Raw genomic sequence first — 10,667 nt, forward strand, 5'->3', positions numbered from 1 at the left:
AAATATTTCCCTCGATTTGAGCCGTGGGTGCGTTATAGAATTGACAGTCAATCCTGTACTGTGAATTTTGGGTGGTTGGGTGTTGCTGACTGGATACCTTCCTTCATTTCAATAATTAAAAGTTACGGACGCAAGCAGATAGTCTTATTAAAAACAGAATTCATATTGAACATATTTCGGGATTTGGATTTGTGCAATAGATGTTTTTTTTAATATTCATTTTTAAATAAACGAAATTCTCCTACTATAGCTAATATCATTAAAGCGTAACTTAACCTATCATTAACGTAGGTAACTTAATTTGCAATTAAGAATACAACGTAAATAAAGAAGACATTTTAAAATAATATTTACTGAAACATTAATTGTTTTATTTATATTCCAGCTAACCAAGAGATGGCGTTCGTGCATGCTATCATCAGCGCAGCCATCATGCACACTGTGACAAGGAATTGCAGCCTTGGACATTATGAAAACTGTCATTGTGATAATAGTAAAAAAGGAACGATAGGTGAGTTGCAACAACATATTAATTAAAACGTATTTCGTTGTTTCTTGTTTGAATTATTTTCTTCTAGTAACAAAGAATACCAGCATCTACAGATCTAGTTTGAACAAATCAATATAAGAAAATTTGAAAACTTGCCTATTTTCTAAATTGTTACTAAATATTTAATATTTATAATCATTGTGTGAATTCTGATAAAAGAATATTTTCCATAAGAATTACTATAGAAGTTGTTTAAATTTAAACCTCGCAACTAATGCGAACGCTAACTGTTGTCTCTGTTAACACAGAAACCCGGTTGCTAGCGTTGTAAGTCACTGGGGGGCATTACTAAAATAAATTTGATTTCGATCTGTAGGGTGAAAATTTTAATACTTATCTATATGATGGGGGCCTCTACAATTTTATTTTTTTCAGTATCATGACAGAATAGGGATAAGGGAATAGAATTAAAACACTGTCTCATTTGTCACAATTATCATGTACATTTTAAAAGAGTGCCCTCATCTTCAACGTAGTCGTTATATTTAGTATAAAAGAATGACCACATTTTATGTAACTGGAAAGAATTGTTTGTTTGTTTGTTTGTTTGTTTTGGAATTTCGCACAAAGCTACTCGAGGGCTATCTGTGCTAGCCGTCCCTAATTTAGCAGTGTAAGACTAGAGGGAAGGCAGCTAGTCATCACCACCCACCGCCAACTCTTGGGCTACTCTATTTCCAACGAATAGTGGGATTGACCGTCATATTATAACGCCCCCACGGCTGGGAGGGCGAGCATGTTTAGCGCGACTTGGGCGCGAACCCGCGACCCTCAGATTACGAAGCTTAACGCGCTAGGCCATGCCAGGCCTAACTGGAAAGAAAGCTGCAAATATCTCGTTTGTTCTGTTCTTCCATTTTTTTATAATATTAGATATAACACGCATAAAATCTGATGCATAATATAGTAATTTAATAATCTTTAAACTATTTATTGTTTATAGTGAATTTTTTTTTTTTGTAAAATCAATAAAGTTCTCGTTTTTGAAGTCGTTCCGATAATTTGCAATCAACTCACATAGTTCTTTTTAAGGTGGCTAGAGCATTCGAATTTTAATTTGGTGATCACGGGTTTGAATCTCCATCTTCATACATGCTCGCTCTATCAGCTGTGCGATCGATCTCACTTTTCGTTGGTAAAATTATAGCCAAAGAGTTGGCGATAGGTGGTGATAACTAGCTGTCTTCCCTCTACTCTTTACTGATAAATAAGGAATGGCTAGCGTGTTAGCCCTCGTGTGGCTGTACGTAAAATAAAAATAAATCTTTCAAGGTCTGTTCATTTATAGTTCCAAACAAATTGTCGCAAAAAGTTTTAAGAAATATGTTCGAAAAACTTGTTGAACTTCTCAATTTTCCTTTTTAATGTTTTTTTTTTATTTAGCTTATTGACGTCAAATTACGACCTCCGAAGATTGAATATGTATATTAAACATTCGTTATGTAAATCTTTTTAAAAATAATTCTGATGATGTCTTCAAACAATGTTTAAATAACAGTAATATTACTAGAGAGATCACTTTTTGTTAGGATACAATAAACAAATAAAGTATCTTAGCTAATAATGGGCTCAAATAAGGCTTACAGGGGCTTATCTGTGCCTTGATGAAACAATGTAAAGTAGGTTTAATATTATTAACAATTTGTTAACGTCAGTTCGTCAGCTATGTGCCTATACACAAACATTTTGTTGTTTAATTATGGGATATATATATATATAATACGAGAAATAAATTTTTAAAGTTCGTGTCTCAGTAGTGTTTTAGGCAGGGTAAGTTGGACTTAAGGTAAGGATTTTATGTAATGCATCTGCCAGCAGTGTAGGAGTAGACAACATTTCATTAAATATGCTGAAAGTTATACTAATTTCTAGAAAAAGTAAACGAAACACTCATGGTTCGGATTGACGAATTAATACTTAAGGTGTTCGGAATTCAACAATTTTTTTTTCCACTATGCTAACAGTATCAAGAACCACAATGTCTCATCGGTAAGTTTGGAAACTTATAATGCTAAATATCAGTTAAGCTTTTTGTGTTTCTTTGTGCCTAATAAAAAATAGACATGTAAGAGATGGTATAAAGATACAACAGTCACTGAGAAAGCTGCGATATAGCGCTTTGTCCGCTGAGCTTCATGGTTTAATATAATATAAGTGATCCAGAAGCAATGAAAATCTGTATGTTTTCTCTTATTTTGAGTAGGTGCTAGTGGATGGACCTGGGGCGGTTGCAGTGACAACGTGCGCTTTGGAGAGCAGGTGTCAATAGGGTTTTTGGATACTCGTGAAAGGGGCCACGATGTAAAGGCTTTAGTAAACCTTCATAACAATGACATTGGCCGAAAGGTATTTATCTCTTGTTTTGGAATATCTGGTTACTACATTTGTATAAATTATTAGATCTGTTTTAATATTTTTATATTATGTACTTATTCTAGAAAATCCTGCTATTACTGGATTTCAAAAATAATTATAAAATGTTAATTTAAAACGGGATTAGGAAGGGTCAAAGTACAGGAACAAGTTGAATTAAAATAAAAATATTATTTTCAGCTAGTAGGCTTGAAAATATAATGTCTATATTATTCTCTCAAGCTAAAAATCCCTACTTTGACTCAATGTCCACTGTTCTTACCAATTTTGGTGAAGCTACAATAGAGATTTGTAGCTTGAGAAAATAATATAGACACTGTTTCCTGCCTCCTATTAGAAAACACATCGAAATAGCCGCAAAAAAAACCCAACAACATACGTAAAGATAAAGCGTAACAACAAACTTAAGAAATGACGGATCCTTAAAGTGGCGGTTTCTAATTAATGCGTTATAAGTTGCACAAATTATTTTCCAATTAATGCGCATTAGTAGAACACCGGATCTTTTTAATGACGGAAAGCAAAAATACGAGGTTAACCAAATTAATTCAAATTTCAGTAAAATATTCGAAGCTGTTTTCTTCTGTACTGCTTGTAAAACAAAAACAAAATGAAGAAGAAATGGATTTTTAACTTTAGTCTAACAATCAGAAAATCAACTTTTTTTACTATTATCAATATTTTAGCAACCTTGGCAATTGAGATAGAATGTATTGCGTTTTCTTTCAAGAACAATGATGCTTTTTAAGATAGTTTATGTCCGAATGTTTTATTAGAACTTTTTTGAAATTATTGGGAACTCTGTTATGAACCATTATCGCAGTTCATGGTATCCTAGTTTTTTTTAACGCTTTTACAGATTTATGTTTTTGCAACCCAGTAGATGGCAATATATTCAGTTAAGTACTCTAATAATATATAATTTCAGGTTGTGAGAAATACAATGAAACGAATTTGCAAATGCCATGGTGTTTCAGGAAGTTGCGCTACTCAGACGTGTTGGATGAGACTAGCAGAGTTCAGTGTAATCGGAGACCGTTTAAAACAAGTCTATAATAAAGCAAAGCAAATAGATTATGAGTACAACAGACTCAACTTCGGTAAAGAGCGTCGCAACACAGATGCAGGCCCTTTGAACTTTCCCAAAAAACATCTTGTCTACATAGAGAGTTCACCAGAGTATTGCTACGCCAACGAGACTGCAGGATCTCATGGGACAGAGGGGAGAGAGTGTTCCAGGAGTAAAGGTAAACACGTACCCAGAGAGGAAAGAAAAAGCTGTAAGAACTTGTGTCGTCAGTGTGGGCTGCGCGTGAGAAAGAAAGTCCTCCATGTTGAATCCAGTTGCAATTGTAAATTTCATTGGTGCTGTGAGGTCAAGTGTGAGGTGTGTCGGAAGAAAGTCACTCAATTTGTATGCCATCGATAAAATACAAATATAATTGTAATTTCATATAACAAAATTTAGTTTTTGATAACAGTCATCACAGTTGAATTCATCGTCAGTAAACATTGGACTAGATGTATATCGATATCAGCTGTTGCCACAGTAATGGAAAATGAATCGTCTTTCAGTATGAAGTACCCAAACTAGTTGCATCTCTCGTTTCGTTTAGTAATCCTTATCGTTACAAAATGAAAACCACAAGTACTACGAGAAGAGCGACTGGCAACATGGTAAATAATGATTTGTAAATTGAATAAATAAAGAGTTTTATTTGAATATATATATATATTTATATATCTGGATTGCAAACTGAAATAAAATTTCTAACGATTGTACATAATAAAATATTTGTATCATAAAATATTTGTACTTGATAAAATGATCAGATTTTAATCCACACTGTAAGTATGTATTGTTTGTTTGTAATTAAGCACAAAAGCTACACAATGGGCTTTCTGTGCTACGCTCACGACGGGTATCTAAACACGGTTTCTAGTGCTATCATTTAAGAATATTACTGACAATCTAAACATTTACTTAACACAATAAATCGGTATAAAACGTCTTTAGTCATTTCAAATATCTCGAAGCACTAACGTAATTGCTAATAATAAATAATTTAATAAATAAAATAATCTACCTTGTTAATTTTAAAAAGGTTAAATTTCCTTTTATTAAAAACATGTTGATAATTCATGAAATATAACATATAGATATGGTGGAAACGTCAGTTCACAAAAAGTATGATTAGGAAGATAATTCACACTGTTAATGTTAGTCATTAAAAGTTTTAATGATTCGTTTACAGACCCGTGTGGTTCGGCATGGCCAGGTGGGTTAAGGCGTGTGACTCGTAATCTGAAGGTCGCGGGTTCGTAGCCCCGTCTCACCAAACATGCTCACCCTTTCAACCGTGGGGGCGTTATAATGGTACGGTCAATCCCACTATTCGTTGGTAAAAGAGTAGTCCAAGAGTTGGCGGTGGGTGGTGATGGCTAGCTGCCTTCCCTCCAGTCTTACACTGCTAAATTAGCGACAGCTAGTTGTGCAGGTAGCCCTCGAGTAGCTTTGCGCGAAATTCAAAAACAAACAAATAGACCCGTTTCGCCTGCTTTAATTTCTTGTGTTTGGATCACCCTGCATAAAGTATCTCCAGTAACGAGGTTTTTACCACAACAGTTACAACTATGTGAATATTAAAACAATATTAATATAAACTTCGTCCGCATTCTCAACTAGATAAGCAATTCTTTGTACAGCTTCTAAGTATTGCATTAAGAAGATATATTTTATTTTTCTAAATAAGGTATTGGACCGATTATAGGGTGTTCTCGAATATACGACGACACACATTTTCCGAAACTATAGGAAAGGAAAACAAATAAGTATTATAACGTTCTTTTTTAAGTTTGCACAATAACTGAAAAGCATGCAGGTGGATTAGTTGCCATAATTACTGACGTCCTTGAAAGAACATCAAGCGCGCATGCGTAAATAAATGCTATCTGGACATTCAGGAATGAGACTGGTTAGAATAGAGGAAAAGAGACCTGCAGTGAGCTGCGATTATAATGCGACTGTAGAATTTACCACCTAATTATTAAAAATCGGGCCAATACGGTATATAGATGATATATACCTGGAAGTTTCGGCTTTAGTGAGAAGACGATTACTGTTCAAGAGCTTAATTAAGAGCAAAAGCAGAGAAGAATGTAATAATATTAATCACACTTCATTCATCATATCAAGTGCAAGCAAAGCCTTTTTTATGCATATTATTTTCCATGAACATTTCGAATGGGGTAAAACGTAGTGTGTTGTTCCATATGTGTCTGAATGTTTATAATTTTGAACTTGATGGTTCAGGGTTCCTGACCCATTGCAACACACCACGCATTTTCGTTTTTAATTATGATATAAGGGTGACAGTCAAATTCCACTATTTGTTCAGACAAGATTAGCTAGAGATTTGTTGGTGTGTGCTGTTGACTAGATTTCTTCCCCTTAGTTTATCAAATTTAAGGTACTCTACTTTATAATTAGGGATAAATATACTCAGGTGAGGTTTACACAGAAGTTTGAGATACAATTAGAATAAGTGTTATCCTTTGTTAATGTTGATGAAATACTTTCCACGGAATTTCACATATAGGCTTGAAGTATTGCGTGTTTTTCATTAACCATTAAATAACTTTCATGTGAGATTTAATCACCAAATCTTAAAGCTTATATCAAGATTTCTACCTTTCCTTAAGCTGTCTAAAATATTTCTGTGAGATGTATTTTTTAAAGCCAGATTTGGGAGACTGGAAGTCTATGCTGGCAGAATCCCCTCTCTCTCACCAACGTCTTCATAAATATATATATATAAAATCAAAACCCAAATAACATTTCCCTGTAAATAACAGACTGGAATATCAGAGTATTTTATTTTCAACTATTCCCTAATTTGTTCAACCAGTTTGTAACTTCAAAGGCCACTCACTCTTTAGGATATAATATTACTGAAAATCTCCAGCAAAAAATTCAATTATTATTTTTGAACTAAATATAAATAATGTAAATTAATTTTATATTTCCAAATGTACAAATACATAATGCACTCGATGCATAAACTAAGTATTTCAAAAATGTAAAACAGTTTAAATCTATCGAATATACTTTACTTTTTAAGTTAATATCTTATTATAAATTTACTTTCTCTTGTTACTATAAAAATTCAGTTTATTTTTTCATTATTTCATACATCTTACTTTATTATATTTTCTTTTAGTTTAATAATTTTCACGGTTTTACTATTTCTACTGACATTGCACAAGTTACTTTCCTCTTACTTAGTGGCGAAAAAATTCTACAAAAATATTTTTCGAAAAATAAACTGTTATGTTTTTAATTACGTGCCAATAAAAGAGGAAAGCGTGTAAATGTGGTTCTTTTAGAATTTTTTTTTCTCAAAATACATTTTTAAAACTGTCTGCTGGCATATAACGAATTTCTTCTGAACATTTAACATGGAATTTATGTAAATGTTTTCTCAATTTTAAATGATCTGTTTTATTGATGTAGAGTTCAACAAAATTTACGCCTTGAAAAATATATAGTATATTCCTAGAATTGAAACTAAACAAGCTATTAATGCGAAAACGAAATTTCTTTATTTTTGGTAGTTTTCACGTAACTTAAATTTCATAAAGTACAATTATTTCTTTCACAACCGAAAATACTTTATTAAAAAAAAATTATTTCTTTAGGTTCATTCAGTAATCTAAACAAATGTATAGATTATCTTCTGGTCCGGTATGGCCAGGTGCTTAAGGCACTCGACTCGTAATCTGAGGGTCGCGGGTTCGAATCACCGTCACACCAAACATGCTCGCCCTTTCAGCCGTGGGGGCGTTATAATGTGACGATCAATGCCACTATTCGTTGGTAAAAAGTAGCCTAAGAGCTGGCGGTGGGTAGTGATGACTAGCTACCTTGCCTCTAGTCTTATACTACTAAATTAGGGACGGCTAGCGCAGATAGTTCTCGTGTAACTTTGTGCGAAATTCAAAACCAAAGTTATCTTCTAGATAAAATAATTTTATTTTCTTTGAATATAATTTTCAAGGTAGAGCCTTGAAGGGATGGCTGGTATCTGATGATTATGAGATATCTAGGTTAATAAATTCTGTTTTTTCTTTGATTTTTAATTGTGGATATATAAGCAATATTCCCTCTCGTCAACAGTTGATAGCTGGAAACAAGATCAAAAAAGATGGTCAATTTAATTCTGAGCTAATAAAGATAATTCGTCTCCATGGTTTTGAAAGATGTTAAGGATTGAATATCTGTGTCATTGTACAGTGGGCAGGTGTCAGATGATTCAGTGTTGGCTAATGTTACTTCTTTTTTTAAAGAAAGTGATAAAATTGTCTCAGTAATTATAAGCCAATCAGTTTTACGTTGGTTGTGGGAAACGTTTTGTAAAATGTGATAGAAGATAAATTGCAAAATAATTTAACAAAGTTTAGAATTTTATTGAATAGTCAACATGATTTCACAAAGGAAAAATATTATCTTATGAATCTCATGATATTCTTTGAAGAGCTTATAGTTTATGTAGATGAGGGCAAGGTTGTAAATTTGGTTTTCCTGGATTTTCAGAAAGTTTGACAAGGTGCCACTTGAAAGACTAGTAAATATTATATCTGTGTTTGTGTGAGATAAGCTAGCTAATTTTATAGAAGATCGGCTTGAGAGAAAAAAACCAAAGGGTTGTTACAAACGGAGTTCAGCCAAACTGGATTAAAGGCAGAAGTGAAGTACCTCGGGGCTTAATCTAAGGACCTTTTATCTTTTTGATTTACATTAATGACATACATGAAGATCAGTTGGTAAGTTTAGCAAATATCGGACAGATGAGTTTTAAATATAATGAGTGCAAGATAATGCAAGTGGATTATCATAATTTAAGTTATAAATAGGAATAACATTAACAATGTTATAAAAGAAAAAGATTTTGATGTCGTGGTTGATCAGTTTCCCAAGCCATCCAAGCAGTGTGCTGTTGCTAGTAGCAGGACAAATAGAATTTTTAGGATTATCTATAAATTTTGAATAGAAGTCTAAATGATCATACTTTCATTGTATAGGTAATGGTAAGGCTGTATTTCGAGCATTGCGTTCAATCTTGACTCCCTTACCTTAGAAAGGATATTGAATTGTTCAAAAGGGTTAAGAGGAGAGATACTGGGATGGGGTGACTGTTATACAAGGAGAGGTTAAATTGTCTGAAATTATTTTCTTTTGATAAAAGGAGATTTAGAGCAAATCTGATTAACGCGTTTAAGATTGTTAAGTGAATTATTAATTTTGATATACCATCTTTGTCCATACTTAATGGTGAGAATAGTAAGACTAGGAGACACAAATATAAGGTACTCAACTTCAGTGATTAATTTAAGTGTCTCCGAAATGTATTGTCTTTTATAGTACTGGTTAATTACATAATAATATCTTCCAATACTTTTTCACTTACTGTTTCCTGGATATCATAATTTGCCTAAGTTCCTTTCAGTAAAACCTTTAATATATGTGTGCATTAAGTTCTTTAAGAATTCCTCAAAGATGTTTCCCACTTTTGTAACCGAGTTCTTACGTGTTTCAATAGTTGTGGTTGGCAACGCACAGACAGCCCATTGCGTAGGTAGCTTCGTGCTTAACTTCAAACAAATTGAATTGAGGGAAACAAAGACAGTTGCACGTTTCATATATGTATTTCCTCAGTTTTGTTGCTGATGATTTATCTGTTAATACCCAGTTAAATCAAACAGTAGATAAAAACTGAAAGTTCTATTCAAATATAATAAATTTATTATGTCAAGAAGACAACCTAAAAATCTGCGTAAATTAGTTAATAAGCCTACATAAAGAGATTTTTTTTAGAAAAAGTATTTTCAGTTGTGAAAGAAGGAATTGTTCTTTATGTAATTTGGGTTACATAAAACTACCAAAAATAAACTTTGTGTTTCATTAATATATCATTTAGTTCCAATTCTAAGAATGTAATATACATATTTTAGAATGTATAAAATGTGTTTAATTCTATACTGATAAAACAGATAATTTAATGTTAAGAATACATTTACATAAATTGTGTTATATGTCCCGAAATAAAGGCCCCCTATATGCCAGCAGATGTTTTAAAAAATGTATTTCGAAAAAAAATAAAATTCTAAAAGTGCGACATTTTCATGTTTTCTTTTTTTGAGCATGTAATATAAAATGTAAAAATATTATTTTTCGAAAAATATTTTATGAAGTTTATTTAGCGCTATTTTAAATAGATAGAAATAAGAAGGTAAAAATAACTGGTTGTGTTAAAGTCATAGGAATTCTGAAACTGTAAGAATTGCTAGTAAGACTAAGAGAATAAAGTAAGTATGTAATTATGAATAAGTAAAATGCATCTCTAGAATAATAAAAGAAAGTATCTCCAGAAGGAGATTTTAGTTCAAAAATAAAGTATATAGAATAAAGTTTAACAATTTTTAAAGCATTTTTAATATACTTAATTTTTATATGGAGTGCATTGTATGTTTGTTCACTTGGAAAATATGTGTATTTCATTTAGGTAATGTATGTTTGGTTAAAAAGATTTATTTCAACGTTTATTATTATAGATTCTCAGTAAAATTATATTCTGAAGTGTAATCTGTGAAGCCGCAAAACCAGTTGAAGAAATTGATAACGGAGAGAAACAGTAGAATAGTTTGATATTTCAAGGTTTTGTTATACATATGCATATAGATATAT

The 10,667-nt window shown here is 32.2% G+C and overlaps 1 protein-coding gene across 1 annotated transcript; it reads left to right on the forward strand.

Annotated features, from left to right (window-relative positions):
• Positions 1 to 406: 406 nt before the first annotated feature.
• On the forward strand, positions 407 to 4,761 carry LOC143228095 (protein Wnt-8c-like). Its single transcript, XM_076459421.1, has 3 exons — positions 407 to 511; positions 2,754 to 2,896; positions 3,852 to 4,761. The coding sequence occupies exons 1-3, from the start codon at positions 433 to 435 to the stop codon at positions 4,350 to 4,352; spliced, it is 723 nt and encodes a 240-aa protein (XP_076315536.1). The 5' UTR covers positions 407 to 432; the 3' UTR covers positions 4,353 to 4,761.
• Positions 4,762 to 10,667: the final 5,906 nt, after the last annotated feature.

The sequence above is a fragment of the Tachypleus tridentatus genome, chromosome 10, assembly GCF_004210375.1.
Source record: "Tachypleus tridentatus isolate NWPU-2018 chromosome 10, ASM421037v1, whole genome shotgun sequence".
Taxonomy (NCBI): Eukaryota; Metazoa; Arthropoda; class Merostomata; order Xiphosura; family Limulidae; genus Tachypleus; species Tachypleus tridentatus.